We start from the raw sequence: 23,697 nt of genomic DNA, 5'->3' as shown, positions 1-23,697 counted from the left end.
TGAGCGATGCACTTTTGTCAGCCAGTCGTAGCTCATGTCACGTGATCGCACTAGCGAATGACGGCAGTTATTCAGAGCACGAGGCCTACGAGAAAGACAGGCCGCGGCGCATACGTTACGAACGTAGGCCGAGCTTGCTCAGCTCAGCAAAGTGCATTTCTACACTGGTTAACTCTTAACTAGATGTGTATGTACGAACGAGAATTGCATCATCTATTGGAATCCACTATTATTAGTCCTACAATGATAGGAAGTTCGTAGGCCTGCTAACAGGCTCTAATTTGGCGATTAAAATCATGCCAAAATGATTATCAGTTGCGTAAGGCACCACATCTTCTATGACAGGAGAACTGTTACGAAGAAGAGACTAAATGCTATAAACGAGCGGTTATACCATTTCTATCGAGAATTGATTTTAGATTTTGTTGTACGAACAGTAATCGGTAAAACTTCATAATAACGGATTCCAGTAAAAGATTCAATTCTCGTTAGTATGCACGCACCCATTTGGGAGTTAACAGATTTAGAAACACATTTTGCCCGCTGAGTTAAGGAAACGAGCGAGCTCAGGCCGTTCGTGACGTACGCGCCGCGGCCTGTCTTTCTCGTGGGCCTCGTTCAGAGCATAAGACATGTTATGTACTGAACCACTAGCAGCATCATTGTTAAGTAACGCGACCATACGAAGGCGAAAGGTTCATGGGTTAAAGTAATGTAAGTACATTATATCTTCAAGAAAAGTTGAACTTTCAAATATAACATTGGGCATTAACAATGATTTGCTGTTTTTTCTCGGAGGGCATGTTTAGGCAGGAACCTAAGAATGCTTCGGAAACTAAACTGCTGTATTTGATGTATTTCATACATATAATTTCATATTATGCAACCATGCAGTTCAAATACAGATGCAAATAAAAGATATTTACAAAACGTATTGATTTTTGATGGATTACGTTTCCAAAAGTTCTCGGAAGTATAAAACCCCTAACCTTTCCATAAGCCGTTTTCCAATAACACAATTTATTTAGTTTTTATTTCGTGATCATGGCTGCAGCGATTTAGGAGAACCTTTACAAAGTGAAGTTTATACTTATCTGTAGTGGGTGTCATGTTTTTCGAGGAGTGATGCAACAACTTTTACATTGTTTTTATTCGAAACTCCGAATATACTGTACAACATTTAAACACCCACTGACGTAAGGCTGCGAGCACTCACAGCAAGGTCTACGGATCTTTGCGAGCATTCTGCGTTCTGCCTGACTGGGACTAGAGTGGCAATGAAGGATGGGGCACAATAGGAGCAGTCACCACAGCGTCAGCTGGTAAATGCAAAGCGATCCAGTGACAGGATGAAGTGGGAAGAGACATCACTTCGAGCTGAGGCGGCGAGGTGAGATGACCAAGCCAGCAATCGATCACACGAAAGACGAGCCATCGCTTTCAGCAACTAACATCGTTACAGCCTGCTCAAAATCCCAATACCGTGAAACGCCATAATAATACAGCCGCTGTTACAGTGATTAAATACAAATAAAACAACTGCCGTTTATACATCCAATGCCAAAACATATAACTTGGTGTATTTAAAGAGAAAAAAAAACATCAAGACAGTAGTACAGGAAAATACTAGCTGGCAGATAAGTGGTAAACAAAAACATCACGTAAGTTGGTCAATAATTAAAGAAGAAAAGTCTAGAGCAAGAGTCTTGAAATACGAGTTTATTGAGCCGAGAAGCATGTTCTTCAGATGATCATAGACTACCGCGTAGCTAGCACATTTCAGGTTGTTTTTGTGCTCTATCTTTGCAACAAACATTCACAGATACAGAAGCAGTTACTAGAGCGCACTCCGCAACATCTAAGTTCTCCAGCCATCGGATCACGCAAAACTTCAAGAGCAACCGTTCCGATTCCATGGTCCAAATATACAGAGCTACTCTGGAATGGAAATCCTTAAATAGGTTTACAAGGCATGTACAAACTGAATTATCATCCAGAGTGTTTCGTTTACTGCAGACTTGATTAGCAGAAAAATATGGAGAGTGGGCTTGCAAGTACGTCAAAGAACAGCAAAAAAACATAACGTGAAGACAAAAATAACAGCTGAACAGCGTTTATTACGTTTCTAGGTACGGAGGGATACACAAAAAGTGACATTATGAATATACTGGATGTCAAGTACAACCATATTTTAAAATTAAGCGGGTAAATCATTCCTATACAAGTAAATCAACATGTATGCTGGTACAGAATCTAGGATTTAAATTAAAATTGGTATATGTACAACAGAAGGTCTACCAAGTCCTAAAGTACTCCGGAAATTTTAGATACAGTAGAGCACCTCACCTGTAAAGTAACTGGGAGGCCAAGTCGTTCGTAACCGGCAGACTTCATAACTTAGAAATCGTGGATGGGAGACGAGAGCAAGTAACCAATAGCAGCCGATAGAGAGAGAGAGAGAGAGAGAGAGAGAGAGAGAGAGAGAGAGAGAGAGAGAGGAGAAGCAGCCTCATGGTAAGGAATAAGCTAAAACGAAAAGGTGGCGAAACCTTCAGAACTTTGGTCGATGAGCACGGTGGCCTTAATATCTTTCGTCTTTACAGTTGAGGTGCTGTATTGTACATGTAAAATTAGCTAGAAACTTGCAACAGATTTCTGGAGTAAGACTGGTTGATAAGTCTTGTCATTCATAGTTTCTTAAAGGGTCAACAAACGCAGTGCTACTAATAATATCATAATTAACACTGACTGTTGCTTGGCAGAGACAGTGTTGTCAAACGTGCCTCGCTCGCTTTTCAAATCACACAGTCTGTCAGTAGTCAGTGTGCTCGGCTCACCTGTTGAATTCAGTTCTGCGCACGTGCGGGGCAAAGTTTTATAAACTGACAAGGTAGGTAACACTTATTGTGTCATATTTCATTATGTTTAATAACGAGGCGCAGCCTTATTTACATACATTGTTCCTCTTTCTCCAATAAAGGTTGCCCACCAACAATCACTGCGACTGTGCCATGTCGATTGGTTTTCAAGATAGCTGGCTTTCAGATCCAGCATTCAAGGACTGGTTGGTGAAAGTACCCACAGACGTTTACAGTGCTAAATGCGGATTATGTCCAGGGGCCATCATTACTATGGGAAGATCAGCTCTTACAAGTCACATGACAAAATCCAAGAAGCATGTTGCGAAGGTAGCTGTCATGAGAAGCACAGCCAAGTTTGTACATCTACACCCGTTCGGCGGCGACCACTTCAACCCAGCAGACAGGTGCTACTTCCACTACCACATCTGCGGATTTAGCTGGGTCAACAACAGTGGCGTTGGCCGTTGGAATTGTTGCGCCTTCGCAGAAGGATGCCACTACAGTGTCAAAACCCGGGGATAAACTGAGAGGAATTGATAGGATGACAATAAAGGACGAAGTAGCAAAGGCGGAAATATTGTGGTGTTTGGAGTGCATCGTTTCACACAAGTCACTGCGTAGTTCTGCGAACGACGTGTTACTTTTCCCCGCAATGTTCCCCGACAGTGAAGTGGCTAAGAGCATGCGTTTACAAAAGGACAAAATAGGTTATATCGTGCAATATGGACTAGCTCCCTTCTTTGAGTCTGAAATTAAATCTGACCTCGTAAATGCACCATGGATTGTTGTTTGTTTTGATGAATCCTTGAACAAGGTGTCCAAAAGAATCCAGATGGACATTTTAGTGCGTTATTGGGACATTAAAAAAATCTAGTGTGCACCCGTTACTAAGCATAGGCTTTTCTAGGCAGTTCGACAGCAGCTAAGCTACTCGAGTCCTTCAAGAAATAAATTCCCAGCGAAGCAATGAAAAAACTTTTTACAAGTATCGATGGACGGCCCTAATGTCAACTTCGCATTGTTGAAAGAAATTGAAGGAGTAGACACTGTTTTATTCGAAATTGGAAGGTGTGGGCTTCACATTGTTCACGGCGCCTTCAAGTCCACAATTCAGGAAACACAGTGGATGATAATTGAGTTTTTATGTGCCTTGTACAATCTTTTTAAGGATGTCCCTGCCAGAAGAGCTCTGTATATTTCGACAACGGAATCGGAACTGTTTCCCTTACAGTTTTGCGCTATCCGATGGCTGGAAAATGTGGAAGTTGCTGAGCGAGCTCTAATAATGCTTCCGTTTCTGCGAATATTTGTTGCAAATCTGGAAGAAGAAAAAAAAAAAAAAAAAAAACAACAAACAAACAAACCAAAATGTGCTAGCTACAGAGTAGTGGAGGATCACCTCAAGGACAAGCTACTCGGTCCGAAAATTGCCTTTTTCAAGACTCTTGCTGGAGACTTGACACCTTTCCTAAAAAATTTCCAATCCAATTGGCCGCTAGCACTGTTCCTCCACTCTGTTTTGACAGAGAGATAATGGAGACAACGATGACACAATTTGTCCAGCCGACGAAGATTTCACCGTCAGTTAATTTAGACAAAGAATCCAATCTTTTGGGTGTGAACTACGTCAAGATTGGGTTCACCGTCAAGAATGAGTTCAGAAAGTGCAGGTCTCTCACAGCCCTTGAAATCGCTAAGTTCCGGAACGAATGCAGAAGAGAAATGATCAAGCTCGTGTCAAAGTTGATGGAGAAACCTCTCCTACACTTTAGGTTGACAAAAGCTGTAAGCTGCTTTGATCCCATAATAGCGTGCAGGGAGGCTGGTCTCAAACCATTTCATTCCTTTCTACAGATTTTGGTGGAGAGCAATTGGATGGACGGTGGATGTGCCGATAAAGCAGAAGCGCAATACACTTCTGTTGTAAAGAAGAACTGCAAAACAAAATTCGAAACATTCAACAAAAAGGATCAACGGCTGGATGAGTTCTGAATGAAATGTCTCAAGAACCAGAATGTAACGTGCCACAAGCTGCAGAAGGCATTGGAAATCGCGCTCACTTTGTCGCACGGTCAAGCAGCTGCGGAGCGAGGATTCTCGGTGAACAAAGAGTGCCTCTTCGAGAATATGAGGGAACAATCTGTAGTGAGCAGAAGACTGGTGTACAACACCGTCAAGACACACGGTGGAGTCCAAGGAGTGCCTATAACAAAGTCCCTTATACACTCTGTAAGAAACTCACGAGATCGATATGCTGAAGACCTCAAAAATCAAAACGATGAGTCATCCAGGAAAAAGGATCATCTGACTAAAAGAAAGATTGTTGACGCAGAAATAAGACAGCTTAAAGAGAAGAAGGCAAAACTTGAGGGGACCATTCAAAACGCACAGATAGAGCGAGAATCTATTACAGAACGAATCAATGCTCTCGCACACAGCTCCAAGTGAGCTATTCTCCAAAGTCAATTCCTAAATTACAGTATTTGTTGTTAAACATGGGTACTTCCTTCTAAATTATTTGTTGTATTGTCTAATAATAATTAAAATATTTCTTTAATAAAATGTTTTTAAAACAAATGAATATGATAGCGTTATTTATTTTAAACTGCTAACTCCCATAGATGTTTAAATATACATTTCAAACAATAACTTTCGTGATTCAAAAATATTTGGAAAATAAACCTAATTTAAGAAATTAAGTATTAAAATACAGACCGGAGGTAAAACTTAGCAACATGAAAATCCACAAAAAAAGTCTGTAAAAATGCACAAAATATTTTACATAAAAAATCTCTTATTATTCTAAACTGAAAGAAAGTAATTAAAGGTCTTTAACAACGATTAAACCGCATGCTTTTGTACTTAAATAAAAACAATAATAAAATCGGAAAAATTGAGGAACGGAAGAGGTAAAATACATACTTGTCCTTACTGAAAGCAAATTTTAGAGCGAGGAATATAGTAGCTGTACTTGACACAGGTTTTCGCTCTAAAACTGGACTAATTTCGTACGCGACCACGGAACGGATGTCCCACTACCTGTCGCTTGACTGGTGCTGCTTTCTGTTGTCCATTTATAGGATTAGTTAGAAAGAAGTAGTAGCGAACTTCAGAGCTGTTCGGAGACAAAGAGACAATTCACCAGCAAAAAAAGTAGAAAAGAAGCGAACTGGTATTGCTCTGCATGCCAGAACACTTCGTCTTTAGAGAAAAGTCGAAGTGTTCTAGCATGAAGAGACTTGTGACATTGCTCAGTAACACATTATGCACTTTTTTTCAAGGTCAATTACACTTTTTGCCATCGATTGCATAATTTTTTATCGATTAATGAACAACATTAAATATGAAAACTAACTTGAAGCTCGGTCTTTCTTTTAGCGTGTGTTACACGTTAAGTCGTATCAAATACAAATGTGCCGGTAAAATTTTAAATAGTGGCATAAATGACTTATCTTCTGGGCCCGAAATTTTTCAAATAGCTGATCCTCAAAGTGTTTCGTTTTGAATGAGAGTTATAATGCCCTGTGAATTAAGAAATTCACAGCACGTTCTCACATGTAGCACAAATCATCTTGTGTGGAAATTTACTTTGAAAGTAACGCTTCTCAAGCCACTATTCGTAATATTTTCCAGTGATCTGTTAGAAATGTAAACAATTGTGACGTCAAGCACATCGAATACACGTTAGTTGTTACAGACATACTGCATAATCTTCGACCTAAAGCCTTTGACACTTTATCGGTGTCGGCAAACTGGTCTGTGCATTGCGTAAATTACCCATTTTCTATGCAACTATACTTTTATTTTGGTGTTATTTTCTGATTTATGTTTCACTGCTGCAGTATTATTCATCAGTAGTGGGCTAAAGTTTTTTGTCAGCGTATCAGATCTTACACATCAAACCAACAAAAATTTAACTGAAATATAAAACAATGAAAAATCCCAGAATTCTAAGAAATTCCCGGGTTGTTCCCCGGTTTGTCCCGGATGAAAAAATTCCCGGGCTTTTCCTGGATCTCCCGGATGTCCCAGGCCGTATACGCCCTGGTTAACAGGGGATGATCTGGGAGCAGTGGTGGTGGATCACACTTGAATGGAGGAGTAAACTGAGTTTGGCAGGGTTCAATGATGGTCTTTGGTTGAGTATGATTGGTAGGGTTGGTGGCAAAAAAGTGTTTCCACTGTAGGGACCAGGAAAAGGAGAGACAGTCTTTAACAAGTTTTTCTGGGGGAAAAAAAAAATTCATGATGGAAAGGACTATAAAACATTTTACACGAAATGTCCGTAACATACTTCTATTCCTGTGAATATTGTACTAGGTGCCAAATTAAAAATGTGAAATTGTCCTCCACCCAAAGGTTGGTTTAAGCATGGCAGCATTTTGCCAGCATGCTGTTATTGGAGGTCGTACACCCTTACCTTCCCTCGATCCTTGAACTAACTTACTCAGCCAGTTATAGGGGGACCTATGGTTTAATGTGGGCTATGAACCATGATGCAATGTGGCATTTTACACATACATATTATTGTCAGAGGTGAAAGCGTAAATGGTAACCACATAGATAAGTATTCTAGTAGAACCAACAGAGGATACTGAATGTGTGTAAGGGCAGTACTAGTGGTCACAGATCTGCTGGAAAACGTTTGAGTTGGCAGATTCTTTTAGGTAGAAGTAAATTATCACATGAAAGTGTAATTGCAAAATTCAAGAACCTATATTAAGTGAAGCACCTTGACTTATTCCTCATCTCCCTTATTTATTGCTCCCATACGGAGCGTGAAGACAAAGTTTGACTAATTACGGATCACACAGAGGCATTTAAGCAGTCATTCTTCAGTGCTCTATATATGTTTGTAGAACAAACCCTAATGTGTGTTACCATGTGAAGAACCATCTGCCACACACTTCACAGTGGTTTGCAATGTATGTATGTAGATGCAAATGTAGACATCAAACCATAGTCATACAGTACCTGCGTGTTAGTTCGTTTTTCTTTCAGAGGAGGCCTTTCAAATGAATGCCTTTCCTGTTCTGCCTGTGAAGTCACCTCTGCCGGACTGGAACATAAAAACGCAAAATTTTTAAATTTGTAATGTTTGTGTTTTCTTTATTCAGCAATAATTGCAAATTCAGCCGCTCCACTAACAGAATCATCTGCATTCACTGAACACCAAACATCAACTGATAACATGTCAGTATTTCTGAGAAGGGTGGAGCAAGATATGAGCCTCTATACCGCCAAAGGAAAAATAATTATATTATGTAGTGATTTTAATATAAACTTTGCAGTTGAGTCACAGGAATCAACTGACATAAATAATTTATTGAGTACATTTTCTATGGCAAACATGGTCAAGGCATCGACAAGACTAACACCCACTTCCTGCAGTTCAACTCATGTCATATTTGTTGACCATGACGGCCTCTTACTTAAAGTAAAACTGGCACATATGGCTGCCAACAGACCCTCAGTACCAAAGAGCACATAAAAAAATAGTATCATAGATTCCAACAATTTCATTTTAAATAAGTAACTGCAAGAGATATGGAAAAATTTTATCATGAGGGTGACACTAAAAGGAAAGTTCATTTTATTTTAAAGCACCGCTTTTCTACTTGTAAGATATATAGGAAATTCTTTATGAATCACTGGATGCATGGAGTGGATCACTAAGGAAATATCACCTCCTAGGCAACCAAGAAAGAACTTTGCATAAAAAGTACAACAAATAGCGACCTGAGATACTTTAAAAAGAATAAAAATCTCCTCAATGCAGTCACATCAAATGCAAAAAATATCTCAAACCATCAGCATACTATCAACTTAATGCAACTAAATGTCTTTTGGGAAGTTGCCAGTGGTACCATAGAAACCAAAGCCAAACAGGACTCATCTGAATACCTTAAGTTAAATGATAAAAAAGCTTCAGATGCAAAGCAGAAAGAAATTCATTTAACTACATTTACCAAAGATTGCTGATAATGCACTGTGAAGAATCACTGTAGCAGCAGAATCATATAAAACTTCATTCCCAACATCAGATAGGTCTACTTTTCCTGCTCTGCGAACTGAACAATAGGTATTAAAATTGTAAGAGATTCCAAATCATCTGACTCATGTAACTTCCTGGCAGATTCAAACTGTGTGCCGGACCGAGACTCGAACTCAGGACCTTTGCCTTTCGCGGGCAAGTGCTCTACCAACTGAGCTACCCAAGCACGACACACGCCCCATCCTCACAGCTTTACTTCCGCCAGTACCTCGTCTCCTACCTTCCAAACTTTACAGAAGCTCTCCTGCGAACCTTGCAGAACTAGCACTCCTGAAAGAAAGGATATTGCGGAGACGAGGTACTGGCAGAAGTAAAGCTGTGAGGACGGGGCGTGAGTCATGCTTGGGTAGCTCAGTTGGTTGAGCACTTGCCCGCGAAAGGCAAAGGTCCCGAAATCGAGTCTCGGTCCTGCACACAGTTTTAATCTGCCAGGAAGTTTCATATCAGCGCACACTCCGCTGTAGAGTGAAAATTTCATTCATCTGACTCATGTGGAACTGATGGTATCCAACACTATGAAAAATCCTTCTGTGGGACTTCCACATCCTCACACACAGTGAGTTTCCCAGAAGCATTAAAGACCTCTAACGTAACTGCAGTCTTCAAAAATGAGAGAAGTCAAAATGCAAACAATTGTCCTATTTCCATACTCTCAGCTATATTTAAGATATAGCTAAATCTAAGATAATCAAGAAAGTTATCTACAGTCAAATAACAGCATTTATTGATAAAATGGAATCACTGACCCTTTAATTATGCACTCTTAATAAATTCCATGAGCAGAGTCTTAAATCCATCAACCAGAAGGGATTTTACTCTGGATTTCTCACTGACTTAAGTAAGGCTTTTGGACTCGTTAATCACTCATTGTTGCTTTGGAAGCTAGAATCTTGTAGAATCAGAGGCACTGGAAATCAGTAGCTTCAATCACACCTCATCAACCAAAAGTAAATGGCTGAAATCACAAGCCCATAATCTGAAAAAAGTTACTCGGACAAAGCCCTGAGAAACTGTGGAGACATACGGGGCTCAGTGATAGGGGCCCTCTGCTCTTCCTATGTTTTATTAAATTTCCCAAGCACTACACCCGTATTCCCCCCCCCCCTTCCCCCCATGAACCATGGACCTTGCCGTTGGTGGGGAGGCTTGCGTGCCTCAACAATACAGATAGCCGTACCATAGGTGCAACGACAAGGGAGGGGTATCTGTTGAGAGGCCAGACAAACATGGGGTTCCTGAAGATCATTTTTCCCGAGAGCATGCAGCTTTACTGTATGGTTAAATGATGATGGCGTCCACTTGGGTAAAATATTCCGGGAGTAAAATAGTCCCCCATTCCGATCTCCGGACGGGGACTACTCAGGACGACATTGTTATCAGGAGAAAGAAAACTGGCCTTCTACGGCTCGGAGTGTGGAATGTCAGATACCTTAATCGGGCAGGTAGGTTAGAAAATTTAAAAAGGGAAATGGATAGGTTAATGTTAGATATAGTGGGTATTAGTGAAGTTCGGTGGCAGGAGGAACAAGACTTCTGGTCAGGTGAATACAGGGTTATAAATACAAAATCAAATAGGGGTAATGCAGGAGTAGGCTTAATAATGAATAAAAAATAGGAATGCAGGTAACCTACTACAAACAGCATAGTGAATGCATTATTGCGGCCAAGATAGATACGAAGCCCACGTCTACCACAGTAGTACAAGTTTATATGCCGACTACAGCTCCGCAGATGACAAAGAGATAGATGAAATGTATGATGAGATAAAAGAAATTATTCAGATAGTGAAGGGAGACGAAAATTTAATAGTCATGGGTGACTGGAATTCGATAGTAGGAAAGGGAAGAGAAGGAAACATAGTAGGTGAATATGGAATGGGGGTAAGGAATGAAAGAGCAATCCACCTGGTAGAATTTTACACAGAGCATAACTTAATCATAGCTAACACTTGGTTCAAGAAAAATGAAAGAAGGTTGTATATGTGGAAGAAGCCTGGAGATACTAAAAGGTATCAGATAGATTATATAATGGTAAGACAGAGATTTAGGAACCAGGTTTTAAATTGTAAGACATTTCCAGGGGCAGATGTGTACTCTGACCACAATACATTGGTTATGAACTGTAGATTAAAACTAAAGAAACTGCAAAAAGGTGGGAATTTAAGGAGATGGGACCTGGATAAACTGACAGAACCAGAGGTTGTACAGTGTTTCAGGGAGAGCATCAGGGAAAGATTGACAAGATTGGCGGAAAGAAATACAGTAAAAGAAGAATGGATAGCTTTTAAAGATGAAATAGTGAAGGCAGCAGAGGATCAAGTAGGTAAAAAGACGAGGGTTAGTAGAAATCCTTGGGTAACAGAAGAGATACTGATGTTAATTGATGAAAGGAGAAATACAAAAAAGGCAGTAAATGAAGCAGGCAAAAAGGAATACAAACGTCTCAAAAATGAGATTGACAGGAGGTGCAAAATGGCTAAGCAGGGATGGCTAGAGGACAAATGTAAGGATGTAGATGCTTGTCTCACTAGGGTAAGACACATACTGCCTACAGCAAAATTAAGGAGATCTTTGGAGAAAAGAGAACCACTTGCATGAATATCAGGAGCTCAGATGGAAACCCAGTTCTAAGCAAAGAAGGGAAAGCAGAAAGGTGGAAGCAGTATATAGAGGATCTATACAAGGGTGATGTTCTTGAGGACAGTATTATGGAAATGGAAGAGGATGTAAATGAAGATGAAATGGGAGATATGATATTGCGTGAAGAGTTTGACAGAGCACTGAAAGACCTGAGTCAAAACAAGGCCCCGGGAGTAAACATCATACCATTAGAACTACTGATAGCCTTGGGAGAGCCAGTCCTGACAAAACTCTACCATCTGGTGAGCAAGATGTATGAGACAGGCGAAATTCCCTCAGACTTCAAGAAGAATATAATAATTCCAATCCCAAAGAAAGCAGGTGTTGCCAGATGTGAAAATTACTGAACTATCAGTTTAGTAAGCCACGGCTGCAAAATACTAACACGAATTCCTTACAGACAAATGGAAAAAATGGTAGAAGCCGACCTTGGGGAAGACCAGTTTGGATTTCGTAGAAATGTTGGAACACACGAGGCAATACTGACCCTACAACTTATCTTAAAAAATAGATTAAGGAAAGGCAAACCTACATCTCTAGCATTTGTAGACTTAGAGAAAGCTTTTGACAATGTTGACTGGAATACTCTCTTTCAAATTCTGAAGGTGACAGAGATAAAATACAGGGAGCATAAGGCCATTTACAATTTGTACAAAAACCAGATGGCAGTTATAAGGGTCGAGGGGCATGAAAGGGAAGCAGTGGTTGAGAAGGGATTGAGACAGGGTTGTAGCCTATCCCTGATGTTATTCAATCTGTATATTGAGCAAGCAATAAAGGAAACAAAAGAAAAGTTCGGAGTAGGTTTTAAAATCCAGGGAGAACAAATAAAAACGTTGAGGTTCGCCGATGACATTGTAATTCTGTCAGAGACAGCAAAGGACTTGGAAGAGCAGTTGAACGGAATGGACAGTGTCTTGAAAGGAGGGTATAAGATGAACATCAACAAAAGCAAAACAAGGATAATGGAATATAGTCGAATTAAGTCGGGTGATGCTGAGGAATTAGATTAGGAAATGAGACGCTTAAAGTAGTAAAGGAGTTTTGCTATTTGGGGAGCAAACTAACTAATGATGGTCGAAGTAGAAAGGATATAAAATGTAGACTGGCAATGGCAAGGAAGGCGTTTATGAAGAAGAGAAATTTGTCAACATCGAGTATAGATTTAAGTGTCAAGAAGTCTTTTCTGAAAGTATTTGTATGGAGTGTAGCCATGTATGGAAGTGAAACGTGGACGATAAATAGTTTAGACAAGAAGAGAATAGAAGCTTTCAAAATGTGGTACTACAGAAGGATGCTGAAGATTAGATGGCTAGATCACATAACTAATGAGGTGGTACTGAATAGAATTGGGGAGAAGAGAAATTTGTGGCACAACTTGACTAGAAGAAGTGATCGATTGGTGGGACATATTCTGAGGCATCAGGAGAGCACCAATTTAGTATTGGAGGGCAGCGTGGAGGGTAAAAATTGTAGAGGGAGACCAAGAGATGAATACGCTAAACAGATTCAGAAGGATGTAGACTGCAGTATGTCCTGGGAGATGATGAAGCTTGCACAGGATAGAATAGCATGGAGAGCTGCATCAAACCAGTCTCTGGACTGACAACAACAACAACTTCTGTATTATTCACAGATGTCAAAAATTTGCTCCTCCAATTCGACTCAGTTGTGCAACTAAAATACAAGCCGAAGAGTACAACTGAAAGGTCCTGCCCTGACTGTACAAGAATAAATCATTGGTGTACACAAGCAAGACAGCTAATATGCAGCTCTGTCTAACCAGAAGCCCTCTGCCTATATTAAACCCTCAAAAATTGATGTCAAAGAAATTGAATAAGTACCAGGCACAACGTTTTTGGGCATATGAACTGACAGAACACTTCAACGGGACCAACACAGAGAGGAATTGCTAAAAGAAATCCAGGTAGTTTCTGTTATGCATTTAGAATCTGCAGCCAATAAAGTGATATACATACAAGTATGCTAGAAAAATCCAAGTAGTCTCTGCTGTGCATTTAGAATCTTCAGCCAATCATGCGATACACTCTAAAAATTGTGTACCACGAACTTACACATTCAGTAATAGCATACGGCATCCTATTTGGGAGCTGCTTACAGAAAAATTTCGTTACACGAAAAGGGCCGATGAAAAAATTATTAAAAGATCACCAAAGCAATACACAGCAAACATTAATCTGATGGGCAAAACATTGAGGAGAAATTATGATGGGATTGGAAACATAGGCAACCTACTCTTTAAACTACCCCTAACATTTAGAAATAAAACAAATACTTTTAATAATCTGGTATGAGAAAGGTAAATTTTAGTGAGGGAGGTTACTGTGTTAAATATGACAACAGTCTGTCTACCAAAACTCTTGACACTGAAATCATCCAACTCTTATATGTAACATCCACAGTTTTCTACTTCTTTGTCCCATTTTTTTTTTTAATTTTGGGTGTAATATTTAAAAATATATATACTTCAGTGTTCTTAGTGCTTTTTTACCACATGGCTGCTGTTGATTTCGGGAATATGTGGCTGTTGGCATCTCAATGCCTTTACTGTTCACGAGTGATAACCTTTACTTCTAAATTATTTACATTCTGACAGAACTCTTCATTCCATATTTAAAACTAATACCAGTCAATTGCCAGAACTGTAATGTTCCCAGTAACACTGATTAGAACAACATGCGCATATGAGTACATAGCACACTTTACAGTTGCTGAATCGTAAATACTGATGTATCTGAAAAAATAATGTCCATTTCATATCTTATTATTGGACAATATGGCACTGTCATGACTGTATCACAAAAAAAATATTCTAAAAGTTTCAAGAATGAGATAGCTAACATTAGTAGAGTAGCATGCTTCAGAGTCCAACAAGTTATTGTTGATGGTCTCACCTGTCATGGGGAGCTGCTTCTTTGCTCCCATCATCACTAGCTGTCTCTTGTGCCAGCTGGTCAAGGTAATGTTGAGGCACAGACTGTCCACTGCTCTGGAAATCAACTACTGTTGCAAGAAGCTGTTGCAAATGTTGCAGCCGTGCCCTTGCTTCTTGTAGTTTGCTGTACGTGCAGAAAGAAAAACTGCATTACTATTTTATTCGAAGACATAATTTTTATTAATGTATTCATTCTGTACATAGGGAAGAGAAGGTAAGGCAAGCAATTTTTAAGTTGAGTTTGGAAATAAGAGTGAAACACATTATGTAAACCAACAAATAAAAAAAATACAATCATACAGCAATAAATGAAGTATCAAACATCAATTTTATGTTTTTCTGTCCATCTGCATTTCAGTCTGTTTTAAAAAAAAAGAAAGACACAGCATTTCAGCAAACAATTACCACTGCTAGCTCAGAGTCCTGTCAAAACTAAACAGATTGGCTCCTTTTTTGTGAAATGCCAGTACCACGGTCACAGAGACAAATTAAATCTGTGAAAAACCTAAGAAAGCAAGCATCTTAATGAAAACTGAACAGAGGAAAACCTTGGGTTGCAGAAGAAAATTTTATAGAGTGGGAAGAAAGAATAATTTTTCTTGTTGGCTGTGTGCCATATTTGCACTTATATAGGCCATGTATGAATACAGGCCGCACCTAAACTTTTGACATGAGATTATAGTAAGAAGTAAATCTCAAATACTAACCACATAACTCAATTTACAAGAAAATACAATTACGCATATCTCTCTGTCCCCTTCTTCAACTCCTGCATAACTATGAAGGGAATTGTCCGATCTGACATGTCAAAACCTGCCATCAAATTCTTTATGCAGTAAGGAAATGCAGAAAGAATGCAATTACAAAATTTTAGCTGCTAAGACACACAAGCATTTTTTAAAAATGTTAAAAATTGTCAAATTTGTAGCTCACTAGGTGGCTGGAGAATTGTACACCCCTATCATGGCTGTAGCAGACAGAACATGTGCAACAGCGCAGGTGCACAGCCTTGGCTGACAGTGCACTGGTGAATGGATAACAGAGCACAACACAATCGTAATTTGAACAAAGCGAATTTCAGTTTCCGTTGATGGCTTCTCTGACAGGATTGTTCACAGTTACTATTTGCTGAAATTTGCAACCTGTGTAATATCCATAATAATTTAGCAGTTGCCTTTGCTGTATCACCAACTGTTAACAATGGAGATAAAACCGAATTAATTTTCCTTTGTTTTTCTACAAGGTCTGTTCAAAAAATTCTGGAACAATCATAATTTCCCGCCAATGGCATGTTGGAGTGAAATGCAGTCCACATCCCAGCACACACGTGTGTTTAATGTGTAACTGCTAGAAGTTTCATTTTTGTATGTCTGTTAAGTTATTGTTCAGTTCTGTATTGAGTAGAACTCTGAGTCACACAGTTTGCAAACTTCAAGATAGCAGAATTAGAGAACTGACGTCTGCATTAAATTTAGTGTGAAACTCAAGAAAACCTTTATACAGACACACCAAGTAATGCAGGAAGCCTATGGTGATGAGTACTTAAGCCATACTCAGTGTTATGAATGGTTCACGTGGTTTAAGAATGGCTGGACGGAAGTTAAAGATGACTCTCGTTCAGGACACCCTTTGATGTCTACCGACAATGCTCATGTCAGGAATGTCAACGAAACTGTATGTACCAAACGAAGAATGACTGACCGAGAGATTGCAGAAGAATGTAACATTTTAGTCTGATCATGTCACAAAATCCTGACACAGCATCTTGGAATAAATCGTGTTGCTGCCAGCTCGTCCCACATCTCATTAGTCGAGACCAGAAAGACCTTCGTCTCACAATCTGTTACAAGCTTTTGGACCACACAGATGAGAATGAGATATTTCTTAAGAGAATCATAACTGATGACGACACATGGGTCTACGGTTATGATGTTGAGACCACGGATCAACCTTCACGATGGGACAGGAAAGGTTCTCCAAGACCAAAAAAAGCTCATCAAGTCAGGTCAAATGACAAAGACACACTGATAGTTTTCTTTGACTTTGAAGGATTAGTTCACCATGAGTTCATGCCACAGGGACAAACTGTTAATGAAGTGGGACATGTTGCAACGCCTGTAAGAAAATATGAGAAGGAATTGGCCTGAAGTGTGACGAAAGAATTCATGGCTCCTGCATTACGATAAAGCACCCGCACATTCATCCCTGTTGGTGCATGACTATTACACAAAAAACGAGATCACTATGCTGCCTCATCATCCGTACTCTCCAGACCTGGCCCTGTGGACTTCTTTTTATTTCCAAAATTGAAAATCCTGTGGAATGGATGAAGAATTGCAACAAAAGACGACATAAAATAAAATTTGTAAGTGGTGCTTCGTGCAATCTAGCAAGAGGTATACCAGGACTGCTTCCGGAAGTCAAAATGGCATTGGGAGTGGTGTATCAATTGTAGAGGAGAGTATTTTGAAAGAGACCATGCACAATAAGTAAAAAATAACCACAGAAAAAATTTTTGGACAAAGTTCCAGAATTTTCTGAACATACCTCATTTTTGCTCAAAGCATCTGTCTTTGTGCAGGTTCCAGAGTTTCACAGTAATGTGGTGTCCAAGTAATGTTTTCAACCTCACAAAGATGAGTATGAAGAATATGGTATGCAACCAAAATCACATACACTCCTGGAAATGGAAAAAAGAACACATTGACACCGGTGTGTCAGACCCACCATACTTGCTCCGGACACTGCGAGAGGGCTGTACAAGCAATGATCACACGCACGGCACAGCGGACACACCAGGAACCGCGGTGTTGGCCGTCGAATGGTGCTAGCTGCGCAGCACTTGTGCACCGCCGCCGTCAGTGTCAGCCAGTTTGCCGTGGCATACGGAGCTCCATCGCAGTCTTTAACACTGGTAGCATGCCGCGACAGCGTGGACGTGAACCGTATGTGCAGTTGACGGACTTTGAGCGAGGGCGTATAGTGGGCATGCGGGAGGCCGGGTGGACGTATCGCCGAATTGCTCAACACGTGGGGCGTGAGGTCTCCACAGTACATCGATGTTGTCGCCAGTGGTCGGCGGAAGGTGCACGTGCCCGTCGACCTGGGACCGGACCGCAGCGACGCACGGATGCACGCCAAGACCGTAGGATCCTACGCAGTGCCGTAGGGGACCGCACCGCCACTTCCCAGCAAATTAGGGACACTGTTGCTCCTGGGGTATCGGCGAGGACCATTCGCAACCGTCTCCATGAAGCTGGGCTACGGTCCCGCACACCGTTAGGCCGTCTTCCGCTCACGCCCCAACATCGTGCAGCCCGCCTCCAGTGGTGTCGCGACAGGCGTGAATGGAGCGACGAATGGAGACGTGTCGTCTTCAGCGATGAGAGTCGCTTCTGCCTTGGTGCCAATGATGTCGTATGCGTGTTTGGCGCCGTGCAGGTGAGCGCCACAACCAGGACTGCATACGACCGAGGCACACAGGGCCAACACCCGGCATCATGGTGTGGGGAGCGATCTCCTACACTGGCCATACACCACTGGTGATCGTCGAGGGGACACTGAATAGTGCACGGTACATCCAAACCGTCATCGAACCCATCGTTCTACCATTCCTAGACCGGCAAGGGAACTTGCTGTCCCAACAGGACAATGCACGTCCGCATGTATCCCGTGCCACCCAACGTGCTCTAGAAGGTGTAAGTCAACTACCCTGGCCAGCAAGATCTCCGGATCTGTCCCCCATTGAGCATGTTTGGGACTGGATGAAGCGTCGTCTCACGCAGTCTGCACGTCCAGCACGAACGCTGGTCCAACTGAGGCGCCAGGTGGAAATGGCATGGCAAGCCGTTCCACAGGACTACATCCAGCATCTCTACGATCGTCTCCATGGGAGAATACCAGCCTGCATTGCTGCGAAAGGTGGATATACACTGTACTAGTGCCGACATTGTGCATGCTCTGTTGCCTGTGTCTATGTGCCTGTGGTTCTGTCAGTGTGATCATGTGATGTATCTGACCCCAGGAATGTGTCAATAAAGTTTCCCCTTCCTGGGACAATGAATTCACGGTGTTCTTATTTCAATTTCCAGGAGTGTATTTCTCCTGAAGACCTACAAATGTGTTATTTATTAGTTAATTTCTTGGACATTCATTTGAATGATGTCAACATTTCATTAGAAATTGTGGAAACATTAGAAGAATCAGGAAATTGATGATTCTATGAACTGTGGTACCTATGACAATTGTCGTCTTAATTAAAATCAGGAACAAAGATACAGTACCTTCCTAGCCCAAAGAAAACACATACAGTGATAGCTTTGAATGGCAAAGAAAAGGAAGGAAAATGCTTAAGTTAAGCAATGTGCAAAGCCTGTTTCGTGTTGTAAAATCTGCCCAACAGTACCAAGCAAGATCTATGAGCCTGGACACTCTGACTTGCACATGAGGTGAACATTACTGATGTCCACGCTTCTTTGATCTGGTTAAACGGATTCAGGACATTACAGCGAATAGGAAGTAGCAAAATTACAAGGTTTACTTCAACCAAATGTGTAGAGGACATATCACTGATCAGAAATACGAGTACTATAAAGAAATTTGCAGCTGATATGAAGACAAAGCTTCTCATTATCTCCTAAAATTCTGTGTATAAAGCCAATCACTCAGGTATTTGCACTGATAAGTATCAGTGAATTACTGTTTCCACAGCTTTATATCTATTTTCAGGAACCTCATAGCAAACTAGAATCAAAATTTAAAAAAAAGACTGTTTAGTTGCAATAATCTTGTAATAAATGTTGCAAAATCTGGAAAAATCGGAGAGAATTTTCAATATTACATCTGACTCACTGCTTTTGCTGGCCTCTTGGTCTGGACATAATGACACCTCTGACTGTAGGATGCTGATGAAAAGGCTGTTAATATAATTCAGATTCCACATGGAACTACTAGTGTGATTCAGCCTCTTGATAAAGAAATTTTTGTGTGAGCCTAAAGCATTTTTTAGTAAATTGTCAGATAATGTAATTACTGATATCTCTTTGTCATTTTTGGTTTATTAGTGGCGCAGTAATGCTAAACTTCAGTCATTTCTGCACTGTCAGTTTGCATCACCATGTTTTATAAATTTTATCAGGTATGCCTGATATGCAGCACAATATCCAGAACAATGGCCACAGCCATTTACTACTCCATCCTCATTCTGTCTAAATAAAACTAACAATTACTGTGGAGTGCTTGACTGCATTAATTTTTATTTTATCAGGTATGTCTGGTGTAATGAAAATGTTTATTTTGTCATCCAATAGACTTTTGCATTTTGTGGTAACTACATTAAATAAACAAGGAACTGTTTCATTGTTAGTAAACTGTGCCATTATTCAAAAATTATCATAAGGGCTACGCTGCAGAAATTGTTATAAAATATTTCATGCACCAAAGTATAGTTCTGACTGATGGAAGTTGTCTGTAATGTATCATCATACACTGCCTAGATTTGCTTTCCTCTGCTAGTCACTTGTGTAATAATTACATCTGCAACAGCTTAGCTGTCAATATGAACTGCCAGTTATTCGAACTATTAATGATTTGAAACATTTTTGGTATGGTTTACATGCTTAAAATTCATGTGTGTTCACTTTCGACTTTCTGCTATGTGGCACTATATTCTCCTGTCTACTCATTCATTGACTCGCACACTGGGCAGCAAGGGCATTACAAACCATTTTTTATAAGTGGTTCTTCATGCAGCAAAAATGAGTAGCTTTTGACATTTTTCTTATCCTTAGCAGTCAAAATGTTGACAGCATATTTCTTTTGGCATATTTTCCTGGGTGAAAAATTTCAGGGCAGGTTTTGACATGCCGCACTGGATAATTCCCTTGTAACAGTGATACAACAAACACACACACACACACACACACACACACACACACACACACACACAGGGGCACAGTATTTTGTGAACATCAAGGTCCACTGTGTGTATTTGAAAGTAGCTATCAGACTGTACCATCCTGAGATGACAGTGACCTGGTGTGTGTGTGTGTGTGTGTGTGTGTGTGTGTGTGTGTGTGTGTACAAACTTAGTCCAATGGCTTAATTTACATTTGAATGAACTTTAAATGTGCCTGCTTGGTATTCAATGCCTCCTCTATGTGGTGAGTAGCACTCTATCCTATTTCATTAAATCAGAGACAGAGACAGAGAGAGAGACTGACTTTGTGACTAAAGGTAAACAAATTAAATTTTACACAGAAGAGTATATTTTTAAGTGACTGAATGATTTGTGATATCTATCCACAGTTTTATAAAAATGAGTTATTGTCTCAATTAAACGATTAATGGAAAATCTCATATAAGATGTGAAACAAACACTAACAAAGAGATAGAGGGGCTGGCCAGTACTTACCTCAGCTCAGTACAGCCGATAGATACACATAAAACAGAACTGAAAATTTACATTCCTAGCTTTCGGAACTTTGTTCCTTCATCAGGGAGGAGAGAGGGGAAAAAAGGGAAGAAGGGAAAGTGGATTCAGTTACTCACAACCCAGGTTATGAAGCAACAGGGAAAGGTAAACAGGGAGGGTAGCAAGGATGGAGGCATGGTTGTCAGAGGTAAGCCAAAGATATTCTACTGTAAGTACTGTGCCAGCTTCAAACCAAAGAGGATGCATACAGAAGTAAAGAGGTATATAGTATAAAGATAAACACAACTATGTAGGATGAAAAGATGCGTGAATGGCTAAAGAGGAAAGGGAAAGAGGAGAAGACTGAAGAGTGAATGGGAGTGAGGTTGTTTAACGTAGGTTCAGTCCAGGGGGATGGCGGGATGAAAGGATGTGTTGGAGTGCAAGTTCCCATCTCCGCAGTTCAGAGGGACTGGTGCTGGGCGGGAGAAGCCAAATGGCACATACGGTGTAGCAGGTTCCTAGGTCCCTAGAATTATGCTGGAGGGCATGCTCCGCTACTGGGTATTGGGCATCTCCTAGGCGGACAGTTCGTCTGTGTCCGTTCATGCGCTCAGCCAGTTTAGTTGTTGTCATGCCAATGTAAAAGGCTGTGCAGTGAAGGCATGTCAGTTGATAAATGACATGTGTAGTTTCACACGTAGCCCTGCCTTGAATTGTGTATGTTTTACCAGTAGCGGGGCTGGAGTAGGTGGTTGTGGGGGGATGCATGGGGCAGGTTTTGCAGCGGGGTCGGTTACAGGGGTAGGAACCGCTGGGTAGAGAAGGTAGTCTGGGAATATTGTAGGGTTTAACAAGGATGTTACGGAGGTTAGGGGGGCGACGAAAGGCAACTCTGGGTGATGTGGGGAGAATTTTGTCAAGGGATGATCTCATTTCAGGGGTTGACTTGAGAAAGTCATATCCCTGGCGGAGTAATTTGTTGATGTTTTCGAGGCCAGGATAATATTGGGTGACAAGGGGGATGCTTCTGTGTGGTCTGGGGGTAGGAACATTGTTGTTGGACGGGGAGGAATGTACTGCTCGGGAAATCTGTTTGTGGACAAGGTCTGAAGGATAGTTGCGGGAGAGGAAAGCACTGGTCAGGTTATTGGTGTAATTGTTGAGGGATTCGTCACTGGAGCAGATACATTTGCCACAAATACCTAGGCAGTAGGGAAGGGAGCGTTTGATGTGGAAAGGATGGCAGCTATCAAAGTGAAGGTACTGTTGTTTGTTTGTGGGTTTGATATGGACAGAGGTGTGAATGTGAGCTTCAACAAGATGAAGGTCAACATCCAGGAAGGTGGCTTGGGTTTTGGAGAAGGACCAGGTGAAATTCAGATTCGAAAAGGAGTTGAGGTTATGGAGGAAATTAAGGAGTGTTTCTTCACCATGAGTCCAGACCACAAAGACGTCATCTATAAACCTATACCAGGCCAGGGGAAGCAGCTGTTGGGTCTTCAGGAAAGCCTCCTCCATGCGGCCCATGAAGAGGTTGGCATAGGAGGGAGCCATCCTGGTTCCCATGGCCGTTCCCCTGATTTGTTTGTAGGTCTGGCCTTCAAAAGTTAAGTAATTATGGGTGAGGATGAAGTTGGTAAGTGTGATAAGGAACGAGGTTTTTGGAAGATCTTCGGGTGGGCGTTGGGAGAGGTAGTGCTCAAGGGCAGAGAGACCATGGGTATGTGGGATGTTTGTGTAAAGGGATGTAGCATCTATGGTGACAAGAAAGGTTTCAGGTGGGAGAGGAGTGGGAATGGATTTGAGGCGTTCTAGGAAGTGGTTTGTGTCTTTGATGTAGGATGGAAGTCTGCGGGTGATAGGTTGTAGGTGCTGGTCTACCAGAGCTGAGATACGTTCGGTTACATTGCTTCCCTCTGACAACCATGCCTCCATCCTTGCTACCCTCCCTGTTTACCTTTCCCTGTTGCTTCATAACCTGGGTTGTGAGTAACTGAATCCACTTTCCCTTCTTCCCTTTTTTCCCCTCTCTCCTCCCTGATGAAGGAACAAAGTTCCGAAAGCTAGGAATGTAAATTTTCAGTTCTGTTTTATGTGTATCTATCGGCTGTACTGAGCTGAGGTAAGTACTGGCCAGCCTCTCTATCTCTTTGTTAGTGTTTATTGTCTCAATTGTCAAACATGGTAATGCTTCTAAGTTTTCTTCAAAAGTCTTCTAAATTAGCAATGAAATGTAAAATGAAGCTTACATGTGTAATTTTTAACATGGACTGTTCTAAACTGTAACTAACAGCAGGCAGTAATTATAAACAAAGAGCAAACATAATTAGTATTTATTTTAACTGAAACTTACATTGCTTTATTGTGGATGTCACGTGCTCTCTCCCGTTCACCTTCACTGCTGATGTTATCAGGTTTGTTACGAACACAAAGATTTACTGCAAGTTCATTCTCCTGCTCTGCTTCATTCTGCTCAGGATTGTCTCTGTCCTAAAAAGTGCAAATGCAGTAAGTATCATTTGTATATTATTATAGTTCTATTTCAAACATCAAGTGCTTACTGCATAGCAAGATTACCATCAAAACACAGATCCAGGACACAATGAATTTTATCAGCAAGTTATTCAGAACCTACTTTCCTGCTTCAATTACAGTCTCTTGCATTATCTGAGTCTCTGAAATTGTCACCTAGAGCTCAATGGAATTTCTTGCAGTTGTTACTACTTTTGAGCAGTCCCTCTATGTAGTGATAGTGGTAATATGGTGTATAT

The 23,697-nt window shown here is 40.9% G+C and overlaps 1 protein-coding gene across 4 annotated transcripts in view; it reads right to left on the bottom strand.

Moving 5' to 3' along the window:
• The window catches only part of LOC124788117 (pericentriolar material 1 protein-like), a 392,802-nt gene that overhangs the window by 294,603 nt on the left and 74,502 nt on the right, over positions 1–23,697 (bottom strand). For all 4 annotated transcript variants that reach the window (XM_047255242.1, XM_047255241.1, XM_047255243.1 and 1 more), the window contains 3 exons: positions 23,280–23,416; positions 14,471–14,635; positions 7,836–7,920 (listed from right to left, as the gene is read on the bottom strand). In XM_047255242.1, the coding sequence (XP_047111198.1) occupies positions 7,836–7,920; positions 14,471–14,635; positions 23,280–23,416 (387 nt within the window). The remainder of the gene's footprint in view (positions 1–7,835; positions 7,921–14,470; positions 14,636–23,279; positions 23,417–23,697) is intronic.

Source organism: Schistocerca piceifrons, chromosome 3 (assembly GCF_021461385.2).
Source record: "Schistocerca piceifrons isolate TAMUIC-IGC-003096 chromosome 3, iqSchPice1.1, whole genome shotgun sequence".
Classification (NCBI taxonomy): domain Eukaryota; kingdom Metazoa; phylum Arthropoda; class Insecta; order Orthoptera; family Acrididae; genus Schistocerca; species Schistocerca piceifrons.
Note: the sequence above shows the minus strand (reverse complement) of the source record. Positions and strands in the feature narration are given on the sequence as shown.